At 33.5% G+C, this 22054-nt stretch overlaps 1 protein-coding gene across 1 annotated transcript; it reads right to left on the reverse strand.

Annotated features, from left to right (window-relative positions):
- Window positions 1-1332: 1332 nt before the first annotated feature.
- LOC144443530 (protein FAM219A-like) lies at window positions 1333-21935 on the reverse strand. Its single transcript, XM_078133053.1, has 5 exons — window positions 21806-21935; window positions 21314-21404; window positions 11752-11929; window positions 9746-9782; window positions 1333-7658 (listed from the first exon to the last, which is right to left on the reverse strand). Exons 1-5 carry the CDS (start codon window positions 21884-21886, stop codon window positions 7506-7508), a joined length of 540 nt encoding a protein of 179 aa, XP_077989179.1. The 5' UTR covers window positions 21887-21935; the 3' UTR covers window positions 1333-7505.
- Window positions 21936-22054: the final 119 nt, after the last annotated feature.

Below are 22054 nucleotides of genomic sequence, written 5' to 3' on the forward strand. Positions count from 1 at the left end.
ATCAATGTATTTGCACTGCGAGAGAGAGAGAGAGAGAGAGAGAGAGAGAGAGATATATATATATATATATATATATATATATATATATATATATATATATATATATATATATATATATATATATATATATATATATATATATATATATATATATATATATATATATATATATATATATATATATATATATATATATGGGGGGGGGGGATGTGAGATACATCCATCCAAACCATCCATTCTTCCACTCACACATGCACACCAAAACACCAATGACAGAAAGAGACAGTAGGCATGTTGTGGTATGACTGAGTTGGCATTTATTTACAATGTGAGTAAAACTGCTCACCTGGATTACATTGAATACTATTGTCATTATCGACATGAATTCAGGTATTATTCTATTAAATCTAACATTTCTACATTCATTCTAATGTACAGAAAGAAGCTGATGTGAAAAATTATTGAAATTATTACAGAATATTTCCCCAAACAGTATCAGCAGTGAGTATTCAGATACTATGGAATAAAACCATGCTTTCTCAAACATATAAGTTATAACATTTATATAACTATATTCTCAATGATGTTTATATCAAACTAAGGAAATAAATCCTCATGTTGCACTACAATATAATACTACTACTACTACATGTAGTCTGTGAGAGCCACTCTGCCTCACGCGTTGGCATATCCCTCTTTATGACGTTGAGGGCAGACTGACACAACATAATCGTCGTCTATATACATTGTAATTAGACCCTGTGTATTTACAAATGCACATTGAGCAATTCTTCTGCAGTGCTAAACAAACACAAGTTTCTGTTCATGGCTTTGCAGTGAATTTGCAAAGTTACAGTCTGTCAAATTGTAGTACAATTTGGTCTAATATATTTTCATCATTTCTCAGTGAACTTGGTGTTACAACTATATTCATTTTACAAATTAATAACAGACTTCATTGTCTAGACCATCCATGTCATGAGACCTCAACAACTAACATTACCACGGCATGAGAAATATCCAAACTTTCGTCATAAGTATGGAGCAGCAGAAACTTCACTCAAAACTAACAAACCTTCAGGTCTAATAAACCCAACATTTGAAAGCAAAAATTCATAATGCGAAAAATTGGAGAGATGTTTTCAAGTAACATGTACATACATACATACATACATACATACATACATACATACATACATACATGCATGCATGCATGCATGCATGCATGCATGCATACATACATACATACACACACACACACACACACACACACACATACATACATACATACATACATACATACATACATAGAAACTAGAAGTAACGCCTCAGTTTTGTTCATTTATAATCTACATATCCTTGACTACTAAGCCAACCAAAACTAATCAGAAATTTCATCTATTTTTTTCACTTGATTTATTCTAGCCCACAGAATGATACACTGAAAAGAAATGAATATTTAATTTCAGATCTGCTTTCTTTTTTTTGTTTTCTGTATAGCAGAAAACAGGATGTGAAAGTTGATAACTCATACAATCAAAGCTTAGAGGAAAGTTTTCTCTGGGCTTTATACACAGAGAGAAAAGCATGGTTTTGTTCCAATGATATACTAACTTGTCTGTTAAAAACTCAATGATGATAAAGAAAAAAGACTTGGAAATAAGATTACTTTCATAAACATATAACTTACGACGAGAAAAGATAATATACCCTTCACCTCTGTACTCCAATAAACTAAAGAGATGTAAGAAAATGTCAACATGAATTGAATCAAATAAATGCCAATGCAATTGTAAATACATGGTATATCTATAAATGATTGTACCTCATCATGCTGTCAGATTGTTCGGTCTCATCAACCTAGTCAAGAATCTACTCGTATTGTGGGCAATTATTGGCTCTTGCCTGCACCTGGCATTTTGCCTTAACGGTTGTATTATTTAAACCTATGGTTAGAGTACAATTTGTTGCAGGGATTTTGGATATGGTACATGTAATCGTGTTTACATCATACCGCTCAACCCTCCGAGTTGGTTCTAATCACATGGTGATGTTATCGATATCATCTCACAGTAGGAAAAATTCGGCTAGCTTTCTGACTGGAACTACCGCATAAAGCAAAAGGTAGTTAGCATAGGATAAAAAGGCAAGAACCAAAAAACCCTGACATGACTGGATTGTAGGCTAGGATAACCTGCTAAATTCTATATACTGGAAATATATATGAACAAGCGTAGTATACATGTTAAGTTTTCAGCATAGTCCACAATTCAACAAATAGCAGAGTATCTCAAAACCTGACATTCAGCATGAGCTTTTTGAGTCTTGACAACCTGCTAAACTCTACATAATGAAAATATAAAAGATGGCGTAGTATACATGTTTGGCTTTCAGCATAAATTACAATTCAAAAAAACAACAAAGTATCTCAAAACCTGATATTCAGCATTAACCTGTGTCTTTATAATTGAATTAAAATATTTCATTTTTTACTAAACACTGAAAAATTAGTATCATCTACACTTGTGGAAGCACTTTTGAATGAGACACTGTCATTCTACATCTAACATAAAACTTACACTTGTACAAATATTTTGAAGAAAAAAAATGGCAAATACAACCTGACTAATAAAGTTATAAATATGAAACTAAACAGTTGGAATAACATAAACGAGAATATTACTATGTAAAAATTGCTATTTACAAGTTCTAATACATAAATTGCTACCAAGATGAAGGACTGAAATTGTTATTGAAATGAATGACGTAATGTAAATTTTATTAATAATTTGATTATTATTCCAATTGCACATATAATAATAAAGATGATTTCGATGATATAAAATTAATTCTCTACAACAAGTTCAACATGATTCAATTACTGACAACGTAAACGGAGTAATTATCAACAATTAGTGATATTTTATCAGTTGTCCAGAACAGTTTGAGTGTAAAATTCTTCATATCAAAGCTTATGTGGTCCTTGATGACTTCAAAATACAATCTGTTATGTTGTTATCAGAATTTTCGTGACTGAATAGAAAGTAAAATAACTTGACACTGAGGCTGTGGTTGTGCTTGAGATGACGTAAACTAATAAATGTCAAATAACCAATAGTTTTAGAAATATGATGATGAACTAGTGACAACTACACTACAATTTCCATTCAATGAAAGTGCCAGAGATACAAAGATGACATCAGTACCACAGAGATAATGAAATGCAGAATCACACACTCTGTTGTACTTGAAGTAATATGCATGTAAGATAAACTAATTAGCAAATGTTTGTATTTTGAATTTCATGCAATATCTTAAACACAACCCAGTGCAGTGTGCCCTCTAATGATAGCCAAATTTTGTTGTTGTGGGTCAGTATAATAGAAACTGGCATTTCTTGTGAGTCACCACATAGTAAGAGATAAGGGAACACCAAATTTTGGTGTGTCACTACACATTGTGTGCATCAGTGGTGTATCAAATTGGCGATGTCACACTGGCCCAGTGTATTGGTAGGCAGGATCACAGATACACCAGTTTCAGCAGTGTATGATCTACGAACCTCACAGATCACAAAATACTAATTGAGTTATTTGCTTGCTTCCTTCTTTCATTCTACTAAAGAGATATTTCTTGAGCTTCAAGCTTGCATTATTCCTTCAGTGTGTATTGTACTCTATGGTATGGAGAGGGTGATACACCTGTACCAGTTCCTTTGACATTGACGATGTGAAGGCCAGTGCAAACGTAATAACCGACCCCCAGGCATGGAATCACATAACTTTTGACTATTCACTATATTGTAACATGGCAGTAGTATATTCATCTATACAAGAATTCTGTACAGTAAGGTACAATTTGGTAAAATACATACAACTTACAAGCTGACTGATCTAATGGAAGCACTGAATAGAATCTGAAATCTAAATCTTACATCAACTCTATTTTCTATACAGCCTCAGCCAATGGTTCAAAATACCTCTGACATGACTAGGACAGCCTTGGCAATTTGAAACGGCCTCATTAAATTCAAAACTATGTATATATCTATGATTGTACAACAGAAATAGACATCACATCTTTGGAAATGCACGCACAATATTTTGGAAGCCCAAGCTAAATTAAATGTAAACTGACTAATTCAATCTAAAATGGCACAATATGGTCTGGCTTCCCAGAAAAATAATGGCAAGGCAGTTTTGGATACACCGAGAAATATCAACAAAACTAAAAAACTATGTTATACTCAGTGACTTGTGATTCGGCACGCTTATGTTTCTGAATCGAATGCTATATGACATTGTCAAGTGCACTGAGGTGTAAAAAACTAAACTGAAAGACTGCTAGCAGTGAGATGAATTCCTAGGATTTGTATTGTAATAGACAGCTACAAGGAATACAGTCACTTTCTCTCTCTCCATATCTATAACTTGTAAGTACCATACATAAATAACAGAGCTGAATTTCTGATCGATTGCAGTACCATGTCGGGTTTGCTTTTCGAATGACTAAGAGTTTTTGATCGAGTGCAATACTACATGTAGTATGTCAAGATTGCCTTTTTTGACGGACTAAAAAATTTGAGTCGAAATTCTGATTGAGTGCAATACTAGTATCATGTTCATTTTGCTTTTTCGACTGACTAGATAAATTTGAGTTGGATTTCTGATCAAGTGCATTACTAGTACCATGTCGAGTTTGTTTTTCTACTGAGTGAAAAATGTTGAGTTTTTGATTGAGTGCAATATTTTGTCAACTGACTACAAAATACTGAGTTGATTGTGTTCTGACAGACTACAAAATTCTGGGCTGACTTTTTGTCACTGATTTTCTCCAATCAATGTATTTTCATGAACCTAGTTTCCAGTTGACTGTTATTTCATGCAGAAATATTAACAACTTCAAGATGGACTACCCCATGGTATTTAATGTCTTAATATTCCTAAATCTAAACTATCTATACTGTGACCTCTTTATTATGAACCCTGTTGAAGTGAACATTCTGTTATACCAAATATACCGTTATGTCTCCAAAACTCGTATTTCTGTTAAAAGGGCTAATTTTCAATCCTGGGTCAGTGTCTTGACACTTCCCAACTCGTATCAAGCCAATATTTTCATGAATACAGTCCCTAAAATGCAACTATTTTCAAAAATACAATGGCAGATTTCTTTCCTGTATATTCATAATACTGTAGTCCAACACTAGGAGATACTACAGTAATACTAATACTCTCAAAAATGGCAGTTTTATATGTACTCTATGCGTTCTGTGTTACATGGTCAAAGTCATCTAGCATAATGAGCGTCATCTTAATGCGACCCCTATTTCTATGCAGATGAAGTCTTTAAGAGTACATGCTTTACTACGAACACTTCATTATACTGAACAATTTTCATGTCTCTATTGAGTTCATAATAAAGATTTTACATTGTACATGTTGCCCTATAATGAACCATTCATTATAACAAACCTTTTTCAATATTTCACAAGCCCATTACTAAAACGTTACCATGTATATAAAATCATGACACAACATTTTGATACGTTGACATGACAACAAAATAACCAGGCTGTAAAGACATATCAATACTACTAATATATTGATGTCTACAATCAATTCTTTTATTGGTTGCATACACAACCCACTGTCACAAGTAACCTTTTTCTCTTCTCCCTTTGAATTTATGCAAGCGCTATAGAGAAATAAATTTTACAAATTTTGCTACACTGATGATGGCTGCATGTATTAAAAATTCATGAATATTTATTAATATTTCATTACCACTTATGCGGCATGAATTTTCTATCGTAAACTTTCCAGTATCAAGCACTGAAAGGTCATTTGTACTAAAGTGAACATAGCACGTGTCTTGGAAACAAAATCTAACTTTTGCTAATACTTTGCTTAAGAAAGCTCCAACCCATTCTGATGATGGAAACAATCAGGTGTCACAATGCAAAGTTTTGAAATAGACACAAAATGATAGTAAAATGACGCCATTTTAAAATCCAATATGGCCACCAGAAAATAACAGAAAATTGGTTTCCTAGTATAAACCAATTTTCAAATAAAGTTTACATCACAATTGAACCATGTAGTTCTGAGTTATAGTCCCTTTGGCTTGTACAGTACAAACAACATAACTCAGGGCAGTCATAAGTGTGAGATAATATAAATAAATTATTTCTCTATAAAACTGGCATAATCGTGGCTATAGACATCATATAATATCAGCACTGGAATGCATAATATAAACTTCCTCTCACTGTTAACTGACAAGCACAGCTTTCCAATTCTACATCTTGTCTCCATAAAACTGAATTCCAGCCATGGCTTGGACCATTTCATCAAGTCACTTCTCCTTGGCGTACATGATTCCTTAGTCCAAACCTGTTATAACTGGCATATCTTCAATGGTAATCTTAAAGTCTGTGATAGAATGACTGTTTTCATTTTTACAAACATACCGTAGTAAGTGCATTCTTATTTCATAAGTATAGACACAGAATATTTAGAACTCTAGATTTGAACACCCTTATTTCATTACAGACACAGGATATCTAAAACTCTTGATCTCTGCACTCTTATTACGTTGTTATAGATGCACTCTTTATATAGATACTGTACATTTTAGAACTCATGAGTTGTGTGCATTCTTAATTCATAGTATAGATACAGGACTACTAGACCTCTTGATTTGTGTACTCTTACTTCAGAGGTATACAACTAGAACTTTTGATTGGTGCACACTTATTTCAAAGATGCAGCTACGAATGTACAGGATATTATAAAACATTCATGATTTCTGCACTCTTGTTTTGTACATGTAGGTACACAACACAGGATATTTAGCACTCTTGATTTGTACACTCTTGTTTTGTACATGTAGGTACATATTTAGAACCCTTGATTTGGGCACTCTTGTTTTGTACATGTATGTACACATACAGGATATTTAGCACTCTTGATTTGTACACTCTTGTTTGTACATGTAGGTACACATACAGGCTATGTTGCACTCTTGATTTGTACACGCCTGTTTTGTACATGTATGTATACATACAGGATATTGAGCACTCTTGATTTCTGCACTCTTGTTTTGTACATGTAGGTACACAATACAGGATATAGAACCCATGATTGCACTTTTTGTGCACTCTTAGGTAACAATATGAGACAAAAACCACTTCATGATTCAACATGTCATCCAATTAAGAAAGTTCTCTCCTGACATCTAATTTCACTGCAAAAAAAAGATTTCTTTCTAATAAACATATTAAATTAACTTTTCATAAAAATGGCAAACTTTTGAAACAAAAGCAAAACACTGTAAATGATCCTGAAAGGCTTATATAATGTGAAGCAACCCAGCAGTACTACTTGACAATACTTGATATCATAATCCAATACCATTTGTTGCAGACCGACTGTTGTTGTTGTTGTTGTTGTTGTTGTTAGCATATGAAGGTATATTCACACAGGTACATAGCATATATGCCATCATTGTATTGTACATATCACATTGTGCAGTTGACAACACATGCAACGTTCATGATAGGCTTTCGGTGGTATCAAGTCCAAGTCTTCGTCGTCAGGAAGTTCATCAAGATGATATCCGTCCTTCAATAGCTGCTGGCTTAAATCTATATTTATCTGTACCAAGAGAAGGAGCAGAGGAGATATACATGAACAGTGAATTGTCATTGTCTGAGATATAGATGCATTGTATGTGTATGTATGCCCACATGTGTATGTCAAGGGTCAATGCGACTGAATCTGAGTTTCAATTGCATGGAATGGTTCCATGCCATCCAACAGTCAAACAAGCAGTCAAAAATACAGTTGAGAGTCAAAAATACAGTTTCAGATTTGATCGTACTTTAGATTTTATATCAAATTTTAGACTTTTGTTTTTACGTCACATTCAGACTTTCAGTTTCAGTAGCACTGAACATCAACAGGGGTGAAACTGTTACATACCCACCATTCCCATTTTGATTCAACATGCTTTTATTACTGGGGTTTAGGGAACATGGCATTGTGTCCATTTCATCAGGAAACCAATAAATTGGAATACCTAAATACAGCCCCCGTAAGTACACCACATGATGTCTGACACATACACTGTACATCACAGTATCTGAATAATCAGCCTTGTTCAACTTCAATCCACTACATTGTCATCATGCCTGATCATGCTGTAACTGCTTGTCATAACTGTTGATGTAGTCCAAATTTGTTATATCTGATTTGTAGGTTTCTACTCCCTGCTGTGCTTAGCTCCTCAGAGAAATGCCGACAGTGCAGTATTCACTTGATCTCTGTAATCACAATGTTGTCGTGTCTGATATCATGGAACCTAATTCTTGAATTGTTATCAAGACAGACAGCAATAGAGAGATTTAGATGCACATATTTACATGTGTTCTATACGCGTAGTGTCATAGTCACGTGATTCAAAGCAACCCACGCGTTCTGTACCAGACGATGCTACATCAAAATTGGCGATCTACACGTAACTGTTTTTGTCATTCTTCTATTAAATGTCAAAATTTTGATATCATAGTTCGGAAATATAACTGTAAAACTTTCCTTTGGTACTTGCAAGACGAATGAGTTTTAACAACAAGTGTGAAAAACAAACTCATGTGTTTGGTCTTCTGGACAGAAAATGCCAACTCACACACGCACTGTCTTTCAAGTTTGGGTTCGAAACGAGTAGCTAAGCACAACTTTGAATGCGTCATTAAGTGTACGACTACATGATAATGCGTGCGCATTCTACTATGTATCTAAACCACTCTAATATCACTTGTTTGACATTCCTCTAGTCACGAAAATAGGTCAACTGACAAAACTGCAAGCCCAGCAAAAATTCAAGCAGTCTAATGATAATAACAGCTACATGTACATGTCAATTCAGCATCACCTACAGCTATGAATCCTACAAATATACATAATTGTAATCCATCATTTCTAAAAAAAATTAATGAGTTTGTACTACTGGGATTTTTGCGGGATATGATTGATATTTTAATAATTTCCAAGGCTAGTAGTTCGACATGTGCAAGACATTTGAGAAGATTATGTAAATATAACCTAAGGTGACTGAAAGTGAATCAATCACCATTAATGGACTGTAGTAGTGCAGCTCATGTTATTGAACTCAATTTCTTTATTTTGCACACAGAAAGTAGCTGAATAAGATTTTTATATATGTACCATGCATGAGCCAGGCTCAACAAAAAACATGGAATATATACTCCAGTCTCTCTACATCACAACAATGCATGTTCCATGTCATTGGTTCTGCTGTGTTTGAAATATGAGCCAAAATGATCAAATTGCCATTATTTTCCCCAATTTTTTTTTTTTATATTACCGGCAATGATATAATTATTTATTCCCCAATATTTTTCTTCATTTATCTGGAAAATACTTGTGACCTAAGGGCCCCTTAGGTCACTCACATTTTCCTTGGGTGAATGAAGAAAAATATTGGGGAGTAATATCTAAGTAGCTGTCATTTGTGGTTACAATGTAAATATATAGATTGTCATGCTGGTGATCAAAACATGGATTATTCACATGTTGCAAACTTGATTATCGATTTTTACTTTTGCCTGTATGGAATTTGAGAATATTCAACAGATAACGTTTTACTTGAAATATATGACAAACTTACTGAGAACTGACGGCTAATAATTACTACTGAATCAAGAATTTGAACAACAACTCACCTGGGATGGCAACTTAGAAATATCAAACTCGTCCTCACTGAAATTAATAAAAGGTAAAAGACAGTATTAAAGGATTATCACATACTTGAGTTGAGTTGAGTGACTATGTAAATTTGTAAGACTTTGAAAAAAACCCAATTTTTAGCTGTGTATCATTTATGGTGTCCTGGACCACTATGTCCAAATAAGGAATAAGGGACACCTACCTGTACAAAGTCAAAATAAGGAATGTGGAGTACTATGTCCAAATAAGGAATGTGGACCACTATGCCCAAATAAGGAATAAGGAACACCAATTAAGGAATCATGCAGACCACTACATGTACATGTATGTCCATATAAGGAATGTGGTACATTCAAAATTATCAAACATATGACATGTCTTGGAGTTATATAGCTCATAATAATACTTTCACCTAATATGAATCTTTAGGTTCACAAATATATGATGCAAGATATTGTGTTCTTGTAATATCTTCAAATACACAATGAAACACGTAAAACTTCAAAACAGTTATGTGACCCTCCGCCATACACCTCATGCAATAATTAAAAGTACATTTTGTAGCATTCATTTTTATGCTTGAATACATTTACATAAAATTTGTCACCTTGGATACTTCTGTGGTATGACCCCCTCTACTTAGTATAACCCATATTCAGAAAATTAATACCATTATGTACAATACACACAGCTGCATTAGGCCTAAAAAAAATTATGTGGTTCCGATTATGCTAAATTTTAGAATAGGTGGGGTAGGTAGATTTTTAATTTAATTTAACTTTTTTTTTTTTTCATGTACATGTATGTGTCTAGTTCAGGTACTTATGTTTTCCGTTGTTTTCCATATGGTCTCTGTGTTATTGGTTTCTTCCCATCAGATGTACAGCCATTACAGATTGGAAGAACAGTTTTATAATGACTTTTTACGTTGATGTCAGTTTCCGCATCCACAATTTCTCACAAGACTTCACAATTTTCAATATTTTATAATTTATTCCTCAAATACGCGAAAAAATGCTTAGGGTTGACAGTGAAAAACTAGGTGGAGTCGGGTAACCGGAACCAAACAATTTTTTTTAAAAGGCTGTAGTAACTAATATACTTAAGTGCAGCTGTGTTTCATACTGAGTACACAAAACCAAAGTTTTACACTCTATGCATACAATGTATACTGGGGAATATTTCAAATGAAGTGTTGCTTAGATACTCTTTCTGAATGGATCCTGCAACAAGGCCTATACATTGTACATATACGCACAGCTTTAAATTTTAGTCCTAAATGTGTGTGTGAACTACGACAGCTACTTTCATTTCAATCTGATTAAAATCTGATGGTGCAGGTTGTATTATTAACCATTTTTCACATCTATTGCTTTTGGTGCTTGTATTTTATATTGTAATTATGTTTTATTTTGTATATGCGTAGGTGGATACCATGTGGTCAATTAGGAAATTCTTTATTCTTTCAGTACTCCAAAGGGATAGGGATATATACTCTAGGCATTAAAGTGAACCAACTCAGAATTTGGTCAGCGTTTGTTGAAAATTAGTCTAGATGCTATAACCATGGCTTCAAATCTCAAGATCTCTCTTCTAAAATGTCTAGCTCAATGAGAAATCCTGAACCAAAAGTTGTTTATGCAAATGAGTAAACTCCCAGCTGTTAGAATGATGTAAACAATGTATAAGTAGTGTCCTGAGCTGACAAATATACCATATTTGGATATTATGTAACCCCCCCCCCCCCCAAAAAAAAAACAAAACAAAACAACAACAACAAAAAAAACCCCCAAAAACAAAAAAAAACACTAACGTATCATTGGTCAGAATTTTTGTGATTGATTTAACAAAGTCATGCTGTTAATGACTATCTGGATGGCTTAATATGAATTTGAATTTTCATCTCAGAAACTCATTGAGCTAGACATGAGATGAGATTTGAAGCCACAGATAGCCTCTAGACTAGTTGTAAACATACCTACTGAGTGAGTGTGTAACTTACCTATCACTGTCCAGGGATACAAGTGGTTGTTCATCTGGACTGAGTTGTCGTGGCATATTCCGACTGATTGGAACAGCTAATCTATCTCTTGAAAGCATTGCTGTTTTTTTGGGTTGCTGATCAACGATCAAACTTGTTTTGAGTGGCGTCTTTTTACTGCTAAGGTCTCTCTGTTTTTCTGTATAACAAACGAAATAATACAGAAACTGAATGCATTATGCAAATGTCATATGTAAATTGTACATATGTGTGATACACTTGGTGTAAATTCAACTGTTGTGATTAGACTCATTAGTACTCATGAACACTGTGTGTTTATCAAATTACATTCTCGCAAACCAGACTTCTTATTTCTACCACTACACTTCGAAATAGGGAGCGGCTTGTTAAGAACGGTGCCGTAAAACGGTCGTGGTTTGCGACGATGATCAAATTAATTCTGATAATGTTTTGATTGACAAAGTATTATTTAAACCAATCATCAACTTCAATTTGGTCATGTGACCATGGGAGAGATATGGAGATTGGTTATGAAAATAGTCGGTATATGAACAATTCGTGTTTTCATACTGACTTGTACATGTCACCTAAAATTAAATGAATAGCTAGAGAAATGAAAAGAATCATACATGTAGGCTAACTGACATTTTAGCAAATTTGCAGACCGTTTGCGATATTATGAAAAAAATCACTGGAGGCCACAAGAATTGGTTACCTCGTGTAGGTTGTACATATAAACTATGGTACTATAAAAGAAGCCACGGTGGTCAAATAGATATTCTCACTTTCATCAAAATAAAAATTTAACAGACATCCTAACACCATCCAGGGATAGACACCTAAATCTATAATAAAGCATGCACAAGGAACATAGCAACTATATTAACGAGTACTGATATCCAGGCATCTTGGGAATAGCATACATGTATGTGCTGACCTCACATACCCTTCATTCTATGGGGTCAAATGTCATTTCTACAACTCCATACAAATGTCTACTAGCAACACGTCTCACTAGACTATCCGATTCAAGAGACAAGATACATGTAAAGATAGACTCATGAGATATAGATAAAAATGGACTCGTGGGGACAAGATACAGATGGAAGTGATAGACTATGGTGAAGATAATTGTAGAGAGTGCTTGTACAAGACAAGGATCGTTGTACAGCCAGGGGGGAACATAGTATTTCAAATTATTGAACATGTCTTCTTGGTTTACGAAATGAACTGCAACCATTTTTTTTGTAGAATTCAATTTTTTAAAATATATAAATACACAGTACATGTACAAGTAATCACAGAGTAATGTGTTCACAATTATCTCACCTCTGCTATGCTAAAGAATCTTCATTCAAAACATCCATTTTTTACACAAAATATGTGGTCAAAAATTTCAAGTAACAATTTTCAAGTTTGTGTTTGCACAAAATATAACGCTCGAAATAATGAAAAAAATTCACTTGCCCATTGGACAAGTACAAAATAAAAAAGTACTTGTCTGAATCAGAAAGTACTTGCCCACACAGTGGATATATATTTTTTTTTTGGTAAATTTTATTTACATGTCCCTTGTGATACTTTTTTGTCACCATGTGAGTTGGCATAATGTTACTTCTAGTTTGAGTTTCATTTTGAATTTGGGATTTTGTTCTTTGCATAAATTGTAAAGTCGGACACTTTGTCCGTATGCTGCTATTCATATGCTATATCACTTTGGACAATTTGTGCAAGTACAGAAGACTTCTACTTTTATTAGAATGAGCAAGCAGAAGTTTTAAGATAAAAAAACCATGAGAAATTGCATTTCTCCATTGGGACAAGTACTTTCTAAAATCCCTTACCCAAGACTTCAAATCACTTGTCCGGGAAAAGTAAAATGCCCTTATTTCAAGCCCTGTTAATACACTGGATTACCAACACACACATGTATATTTTAGTCAGTCTATTAGTATTACACTTCAATAAACTAAGTCAAAATTTTAGTATTAATTTTTTTCTATTTTAGTAAATAATTTTAATTCACCACAGACTTAAGCAGCTGCATATAATAGGGGACTACATTGTTCACTTTTATCTAAACTCAAAATAATAATATGGGTAAAAATATTCGCTCTCACAAGCCAGAGCACAATTTTTCTGCTGTACTGGAGACATCTGTTAAGTGTTGCCATAAAGAAGCTGGTGGTTTTACGACAATGTACATGTAACTATTTTGTTTAGGCGTAAAATGTACAGTAGTTCATGCTTGATTTATTAAATTCAGCTTCACATGTGGACAACTAATCTAATAATAACTCCATATTTCTTTCAAGTTTGGTGATGTCATAACTTTATGGCATGATGGCTTGATGTGACAGACAACTGCAGCTAACCTTAGATTAACCTATATCATCTATGATATACAGATAAGATATTTAATTCATTTGATGTTTTCAATCCTGGGTTAAATAGAAAAGGTGGCCATTAAATTCTATAAATAGCATGTATACAATGTACTAATAGCCCTCTATATTTCTACCCATAAGTTATTTAGCTTAGAATCTGAATGTTGTTGTTAATCCATCCTGAATGATAATCTTGTTGTCTATTGGTCTCTGTCTGTCTGTCTGTCTGTCTGTCTGTCTGTCTGCCTGCCTGCTTGCCTGTCTGTATGTCTGTCTGTCTGTCTGTCTCTCTCTCTCTCTCTCTCTCTCTCTCTCTCTCTCTCTGACGATGAGTAATACAATATATAGAAAAAAGGTCAAAGATTAAATTCTAGACTAAATATGTTACAAAAGGCAGGCATGACACACAGAGACAGAGATGGACAGATAGAGACAGACAGAGACAGACAGACTGACAGACACACATGCAATCTCCCCTTCCCACACATACACACACTTCCATAAAATGTTCATTTTATGTCTTCACTCATTTTAGCACTTTTCGGGGGGGGGGGGGGAATCCCTGGGAAGGGGAGTGGCAAATGATATTCCATTTGAATCTAATTCAAGGCAAACTATAGTTTATTACATTAAGCAATTTATGTCACTCATTCTGTGGACTTCTAACGTCAAAGCACCGAGTAGTCAACATGTCTACACACAGTGAAAGTAGGTAGGTGTAGGTGTGTATACATGCTAATAAAATTAACCAAATTAGAATGTCTGTTACACATGTTAGGTTTACCTTCAATTTAATTCTAAAACGGAAACCTTACAGCAGTTATTGAATCTAATTCATTTTCTGAACCAACTGGGATGCACACGTGTAGATCTATGTACACTTAGCTTGCACTCAATACATGTACTTTCATATTATATTTATGCAATGTGGCTGGGAGTTTTATCACTTTGCGAATCACAAAAGGAAAGCATATGGTATGCCATATTTGTTAACAAGCAAAAATACAATATTGTTTCTTTCATTGTCCAGTGAATTGGTAGAGAGTAGCCAACAGTGGTTACATTTGCCATACAATATAATATTCACATAAGATACACAACACTACTATGTGAGTTATAACCATGGCAAAATAATTAAATCACTTGATAAATATCTACTCCAGGTCAGAGTGATATTCCCAACACTAAAGGCTTGCATTTAAAATAATTCCATATCGTTTCACCTGTGCTAAAATTTTTACACCTACATGTACATACACGTACCCGTACCCCTCTTCAGGTGAAGTCCATGTAAAAGATAATGGCTGTGGCAGGATTAGGGGTATGTACATATGTACATACAATGTACATGTACTCAACTACGAAAACTCAGCATTGTACAGAAACAAAACAGCACAAAAGGATTCAAAAGGCAGCAGACAGCCTTTGTGACAAATATAGAAACATCAATTGTGTAAATGTACGTGTTTGTTTTAAATTCTTTTTAAAACATGTTTAACCTTTAATACATGAATTATAAAACCTTGTGTATCACACATACACGGCAGCATGTTTCAAAGAGTTTTGTTGAAAACAAATCTCACAAACATTTACTCTTTGCCTCTGTCATCTATGTTCTGTATCATGCTCCAGTTACTATCTCTCCACAATCAAAGTAACATGGGCCCTAAGTCCTCTTGTAATATCTGATATAGTGATAATAACTAAATGTTCTGTTGACAATACAATCCCCTAAATACATGTATATGTACATGTACATGTATTATACTTTTTGTCTCTTCATCTACATTCAGTATGCTCCCTGTACTTCCCCATGACCTCCATGATCAAAGTAACAAGCTCTCTTCTAATATCTAATAAATATCTGATGAAAGTGAAAATTGCATCTGAAATACCATCATTTTATGCAATTAATTAATGGTCTCAAAGCTGCCAACAGACGGCACACTTTCCCTGTCTCTAACCAGTGACTCCAGGTCTCTGAACCCTCTCCTGAAAAAATGCTCAAAAGAATACAGATCTACAAGATTTTCATTACTTAACAGAGACATCACAAGACCACTCCATACTCACCAATGCCCGTAATCCCTCAATTTCCAGACATAACTACTCAGTGTCTCTACTTCTACTCTACATGTATTTTTAGAAAACATTGATGCTGTACAAGTTATTTCATTGCATGATTACATTCGTTATTACATATCAATCGGAACCTGATAAGCACTTTCAGAAAATGTCCAACAACTTGTCTAGTCTGTGTCTAGATATCGGCATCCATAAAAATCAATAGCAGGTTTTAATTAATTTCTCCTCAGGTCAAGTTTGAATGACCTCCACATTGTTATACGCACGGAATGTAATGTCAGCTGTCATATGGAATATTTCCGAGAGTTCACCGAGTACATGATTTATAGGTGTGTGAAAGTGTAATGGTGAAATAATGATTGATGGGGCACAGCAGGTTTGCCAGTTCACTTAAAACATACAGCACTCTTGCCACAGACAATTAACTGGCTTAATTTGCATATACCTGATAGTGGCTTTGGATTGAACACACTTGTTATACACAGTGTACATTGTACATGTATGTACCTTTCACTTAAAAAATTACATGCTGCATATATTAAGAAATGTGTCTTCAAAATTAAATAACTTATTTCAACAACTTGCATGTTAATACAATTCACGTAATTTATATATTTGTTTTTCTATTTGGACAGGTTTTTTTCATTATTCATATAATTAAGTATGGCCAATATGGAATGCTACATTCTGTATATAATGTTGGGTACATGAAATATACACACCATATCTAGATGCAAGTATATGAATATAATTTCTTATAAATAGGTGAAATTGAAATACATTGTACATGTGTATACACCAGGACTATGGTTGGATATAATGTGAAACAAAACAGACAGTCTGCTGAAGTGTCATTCAAATTTCAAATTGTATTTATCAATATAAATATATCATTCCAATCATCAAAGTATCATTTCTATCATGATACAAAGAAAAATCTCACTGTAAATTTATTCAAAATTGTACATTTCAATATTTTATATGATTTACTATTTACCTAAATTAATATAACCTAAATTCTCTATCAGTCATATTTATTACAAAACTCTGGAAAATACATATACCAAATTCGGATGAAATATACAAATGTATACATCAAATCGACATCAAATCTAAATTATTTACACATTGACAAATAATTCATCAAAAAGCCACACTGCATTTGACTTGACTCAATTTCCTACAAGTAAATGTACATGTGTTGTATATCATATATGTATGTAATATAAATGTATAGTCAATTTCAATCTAGCCTGGAATCCATGCGGATTGGGATATTAAATTTTGCTTTCCAATCAAAATTTATAATCCCAATCTGCATGGATTCGAGGATAATTTTAATCTCATATACATTTGTACACATGTAAATTGGAAGATGAATGTGGCGTGGTGATTTTAGTGTAACATGACACTATAGTCAGTCTACATGTACATGTACAATAGGTAGCCGATTTCAATATGTGTCTGCACTGGTTTATCAGCAGCATATAAATATACATACATGTATATTTGGGTTTGGGTTTGTGTCTTTGGGGTTATACGCTTGCACAAACTTTCAAGTCAAAGAATATATTGTAGTCTTCTGTATTCTGCTCAATAACCAGTTTCTGTTTGAGAGCTTACAAAAAAATTGAATACAAACTGTCAACAAAATCTACGTGTAAACCTAATTCCACTGTCTCTTTATATAAAAGACATGATCATCACTCATTACTGACAATTTGTTTTCAATGCTCACCCATAACAAATGATGCACACAACTTAAAAGTTAGAAGGTCTATCCCTATTCCTCTCCCCTGCTGAGCCAAACCTACATGTAAACTCCTTATTAAACTCCATGACAATGTGGAGCCATGAATGGAAAATTAAAAACAAAAACAATGATTTACAGTTTGAATTTAAATAACTACAATGTTCAAAATTCCACAAACCTATGTATACACATGTTTTAACTCTTGTATGAAAATTTGTTGCAGTGTTTGGTTATCAATATCAGTTTTTGCAATTTCTATAAAGTTTCTGATGAGCATAGTTTAGTATGACACCTGGAACCAGGACAGATGTTAACAGCCATTTTTGTACTTATATTAAATTATTATAGGAGATTGTTCAAAATTCCACAGATTTTTACCAAACCCAAGCCTACACGTACTAATGCTATTACAGTAGCCTACCTGGAGACTTGAAGGACTGACACTACTACACTATTTCAGCTATCCTAACTGTAGCCTACCTGTAGACTTGAAGGACTGACACTACTACACTATTTCAGCTATCCTAACTGTACATGTAGCCTACATGTAGACTTGAAGGACTGACACTACTACACTATTTCAGCTATCCTAACTGTAGCCTACATTGTACCTGTAGACTTGAAGGACTAACTCTACTACACTATTTCAGCTATCCTAAATGCCATTTTGAGTTTTTGAATGTTTACTTGTCCTCTTTTTGAGGATGAGCGAAAATTCAACAAATCAAATTGGCAGTTACAATGTAGGATAGCTGAATTCTGGAACTAGTAGCATTAGTCCTTCAAGACTACAGGTCAACAACTCAAAACCATGATCCAGATTTCCTCACCCTTCAATTTCAAAGTCTAATAATAACCTGTTCTTAAAGGCCCAGGTTTTAATCCAAGATTTGTGGTAGTGTTATCCTCAAGCCATAGGGATCACAAAGAATCATTCTTTTGTTCTGGACCAAATTTTTCTACAGCTCTGTCAGGTAATTGTTTTTCACACCTAAATTTTAATTCTAATCCAAACTGAGTCTGTTACCTTGTTGTAATGTTATAAAATTGTGCACTTTGGGAAAAAAAGAATTGTTTCTGGTCAGGACAGTTTATCTAAAATGGTGCGAGAATGTGATATATTTTCAACAAACTTTTTACTCAGTCTATTTATGGCAGTTACTGTTCTTTTTATTTAGTACTTTAGAGTAAGTGTGTATGTGGGACAGATATCATTTGCTTATTCATAATTGGCTCTGCAGTTGTCTTCATTGAAGTAGGGAGGGTTATTTTTGTGTTTCCCCAGACTGTATGTGTTGGACAATACAAGCACACACACAAAAGAAGACCAGTATACATTCAGCAAGCTGGTGCATACAAAGAATGTATATCTGCTTGTATGTTTACCTTTAAATAGAAACTGGAAGTCTACAAAACTATCACTTTTGTCCTCTATGGTGTGATAATGTTTGAGAAAGTAAATATGTACGATCTACTGGATTTCATAAAATATGACTTCTGAAATATGATTTCATAAATCTGTTGTTACAGGTGTCAGTCATGATAACATAGAATAACACAGTATCAAAGCATCACAGTTATAAACAGATTACGTTGAATCACTGCTATTTACAAGTTATGAAATATAGAACTATGCATACACATTATATTCATGAACAATTTCACACAATTGATTTCATACTCATTTCATTTATTACTTTTTGTTATGAATATTTGGAAAAATGACAGTGTTATTTGTTCACATTCAGAATTTGTTTGCATTTGTAACAGATGTTAGAAATATGTGATTCCCTTTACATGTACAACTTAGAGGTGGACTTGTTGTTATGTATAATTTGGATTACCCAGTTAATAACTGTCACAGGATCTAATTTTTTTCAAAATGTCTGCTCTTATTTCTATTTTTTGACTCATTTATATTGTTGCCAGCAATGTATGATTGCCTAGACTAGTTACGAAGTCCTATCAGCATTCGAAAAATCCAAATAAAATTTGAGAAATATTTATCAATTTAAAACATTTATTTGTACTGTTTACACACAGACATCAAGTCAGTATACACACAATGACTTATCTAGTAAACAGGTACATGTAATTCAGTTGCATAAAAGGGTTACACTGTGCACTTGTTTCACGTACAGGTTCAGTACATATAAACAACTCTTAACACACTTTCAACAACAGGGGTTTCGGTTTCCTCCACTATATAAACATGAAAAACCAAACAACATTGTTTTAATACAATTTTAAATTTAAAAAATTCCCATTTGGTAGTATTACGCATACCCACATATTATTACACGTTGCAAGGATTATAGTTTATACACAAAACATGTCTATGTTAACACTATGAGTTTGTTTTCAATATTTCATGAAACGTTAATGTATTTTTACTAAAATAAATGACAAGTGAGTAAAGATGACTGTAATCCTTGATCACCTGATAGTATTAAAATCACTAGTAATCATTACAACTATTAAATATCATAACATGGTTGCCAGCAAAAGGTCACATGTCAAACAATCAGAGATAATTTATGCAATACTAAAAATAGCACAAAAGAATAGATGAAGATATGGTCAGTAATGAAATTATTCAAAAATACAGTTATTATATATATTTCATTTATATTTCATCAAAAAATTTAAACCCTTTTATAAGGCTCAGCTAAGATTAGAATTAAATTTAGGTGTGGAAATAGTCAACTGGCAGATAACCTACAGAAAAGTTGGTCCAGAACAAAAGAATAATCCTATGTAATCCTCATGCTTCCACTGATAAGATAACACTAATGTAAGAACCTGGGATTGAAACATTGGTGTTAAAAATCATACGTTGGAATGAGTCATTTTATAGATACTTTTGATAAAGGTTTCTACTTAACAAAATATATGTGTCTATATACTCAGTGTTACTTGTGTACATTTTCTGTTCAGAATAGTCTTTATTTTTAATTCAGATTTTTGTATTTGTGTGATATCAAATTCATCATGAATCTATAATTAATGAAAATTATTTTGTGAATGGGAGATTCTCAATTTGATATGTTAACAGTGTTTTCATTTTAATTCATCAATCTGTTGAATGAATCAAAATGTCTCTGAAACATGAAAAAGTACAAGTGTAGAGTCTGATAGTCAGTCATCATCCTACAGTTTAATAAGTGTGGGTGTCATTAAATGACTCATTACATTGACTCTATGACATCAATGCCTATGGCAACACTTCTAAGTTCTATGGACAGCTCTGGAGAGGCTGTTCCTCTCCAGAGGGAGTACTCAGTCTCACACTGAACTGAAGTATATATATTTAAAAGTTAAAATTCAGTTGCCATACCTATTTTCTGCTGTAACTGTGAAGGTTTCCTTATTGAATTAAGAGATTTGTAGCCATTGCTTTTTTCAAAGTTTCCATTCTGTTTCACCGTCTGTGAGAATAATAATTATATGAAAAGCAATTTAATATTTCACAATGAGATAATACAATATATATTTTTACTATTCCGATATAAACTATTTAATCCACAATATATTCACATATCAAAAGCACTTGGGTAAAAACGCCTTCGTAATCATTACAGAAAACGACTTAATTTCATAACTTATTTTTAGTACAATATTTCAAACAAAAGTAACATGATGTACACTTCGTTGTCGGTTTCATGAATGATCAGCTGATAGCCAGTGATACAATATCATCATGTCAAACATACGTACGTACAGCACAGTCACAAGCCAGATCAGATGAACTATTCATTCGGCGTGTTCACACACAGTATCGAATTTTTACTGTATTTAAAGTCCATTTTCGATCGAGTATTTTACTTACTATAGTGTGAGCGTGGTTATTTGCTTCTGATATACCATCTGTTTCAGCCATTGTATTGAAGTAAAAAAGCTCCACTACCATTGAAAATCATTCTCCTGCCATCTTCCCTTCACAACGTATTGTGGGTACTGGGTCAAAGGTTGCATTTGACTCGTACAAAGCCACATTTCACATTTAATTTTTGTAAGTTACAGATTTGATGAAAAAAACAAATGATACAAAGGATTTATTGAAAAATATTTCATCTAC

This window comes from Glandiceps talaboti, chromosome 12, assembly GCF_964340395.1.
Source record: "Glandiceps talaboti chromosome 12, keGlaTala1.1, whole genome shotgun sequence".
NCBI lineage: Eukaryota > Metazoa > Hemichordata > Enteropneusta > Spengelidae > Glandiceps > Glandiceps talaboti.

Coding starts and splice junctions, on each gene's coding strand:
- LOC144443530 (XM_078133053.1), bottom strand. CDS start 21,886: ATGGTAGTGGAGCTTTTTTACTTCAATACAATGGCTGAAACAGATGGT. Junction 11,930..21,313: donor ACAGTTACAGCAGAAAATAG/GTATGGCAACTG, acceptor TTTGTTATACAG/AAAAACAGAGAGACCTTAGC. Junction 7,659..9,745: donor TTTCTAAGTTGCCATCCCAG/GTGAGTTGTTGT, acceptor CTCTTGGTACAG/ATAAATATAGATTTAAGCCA.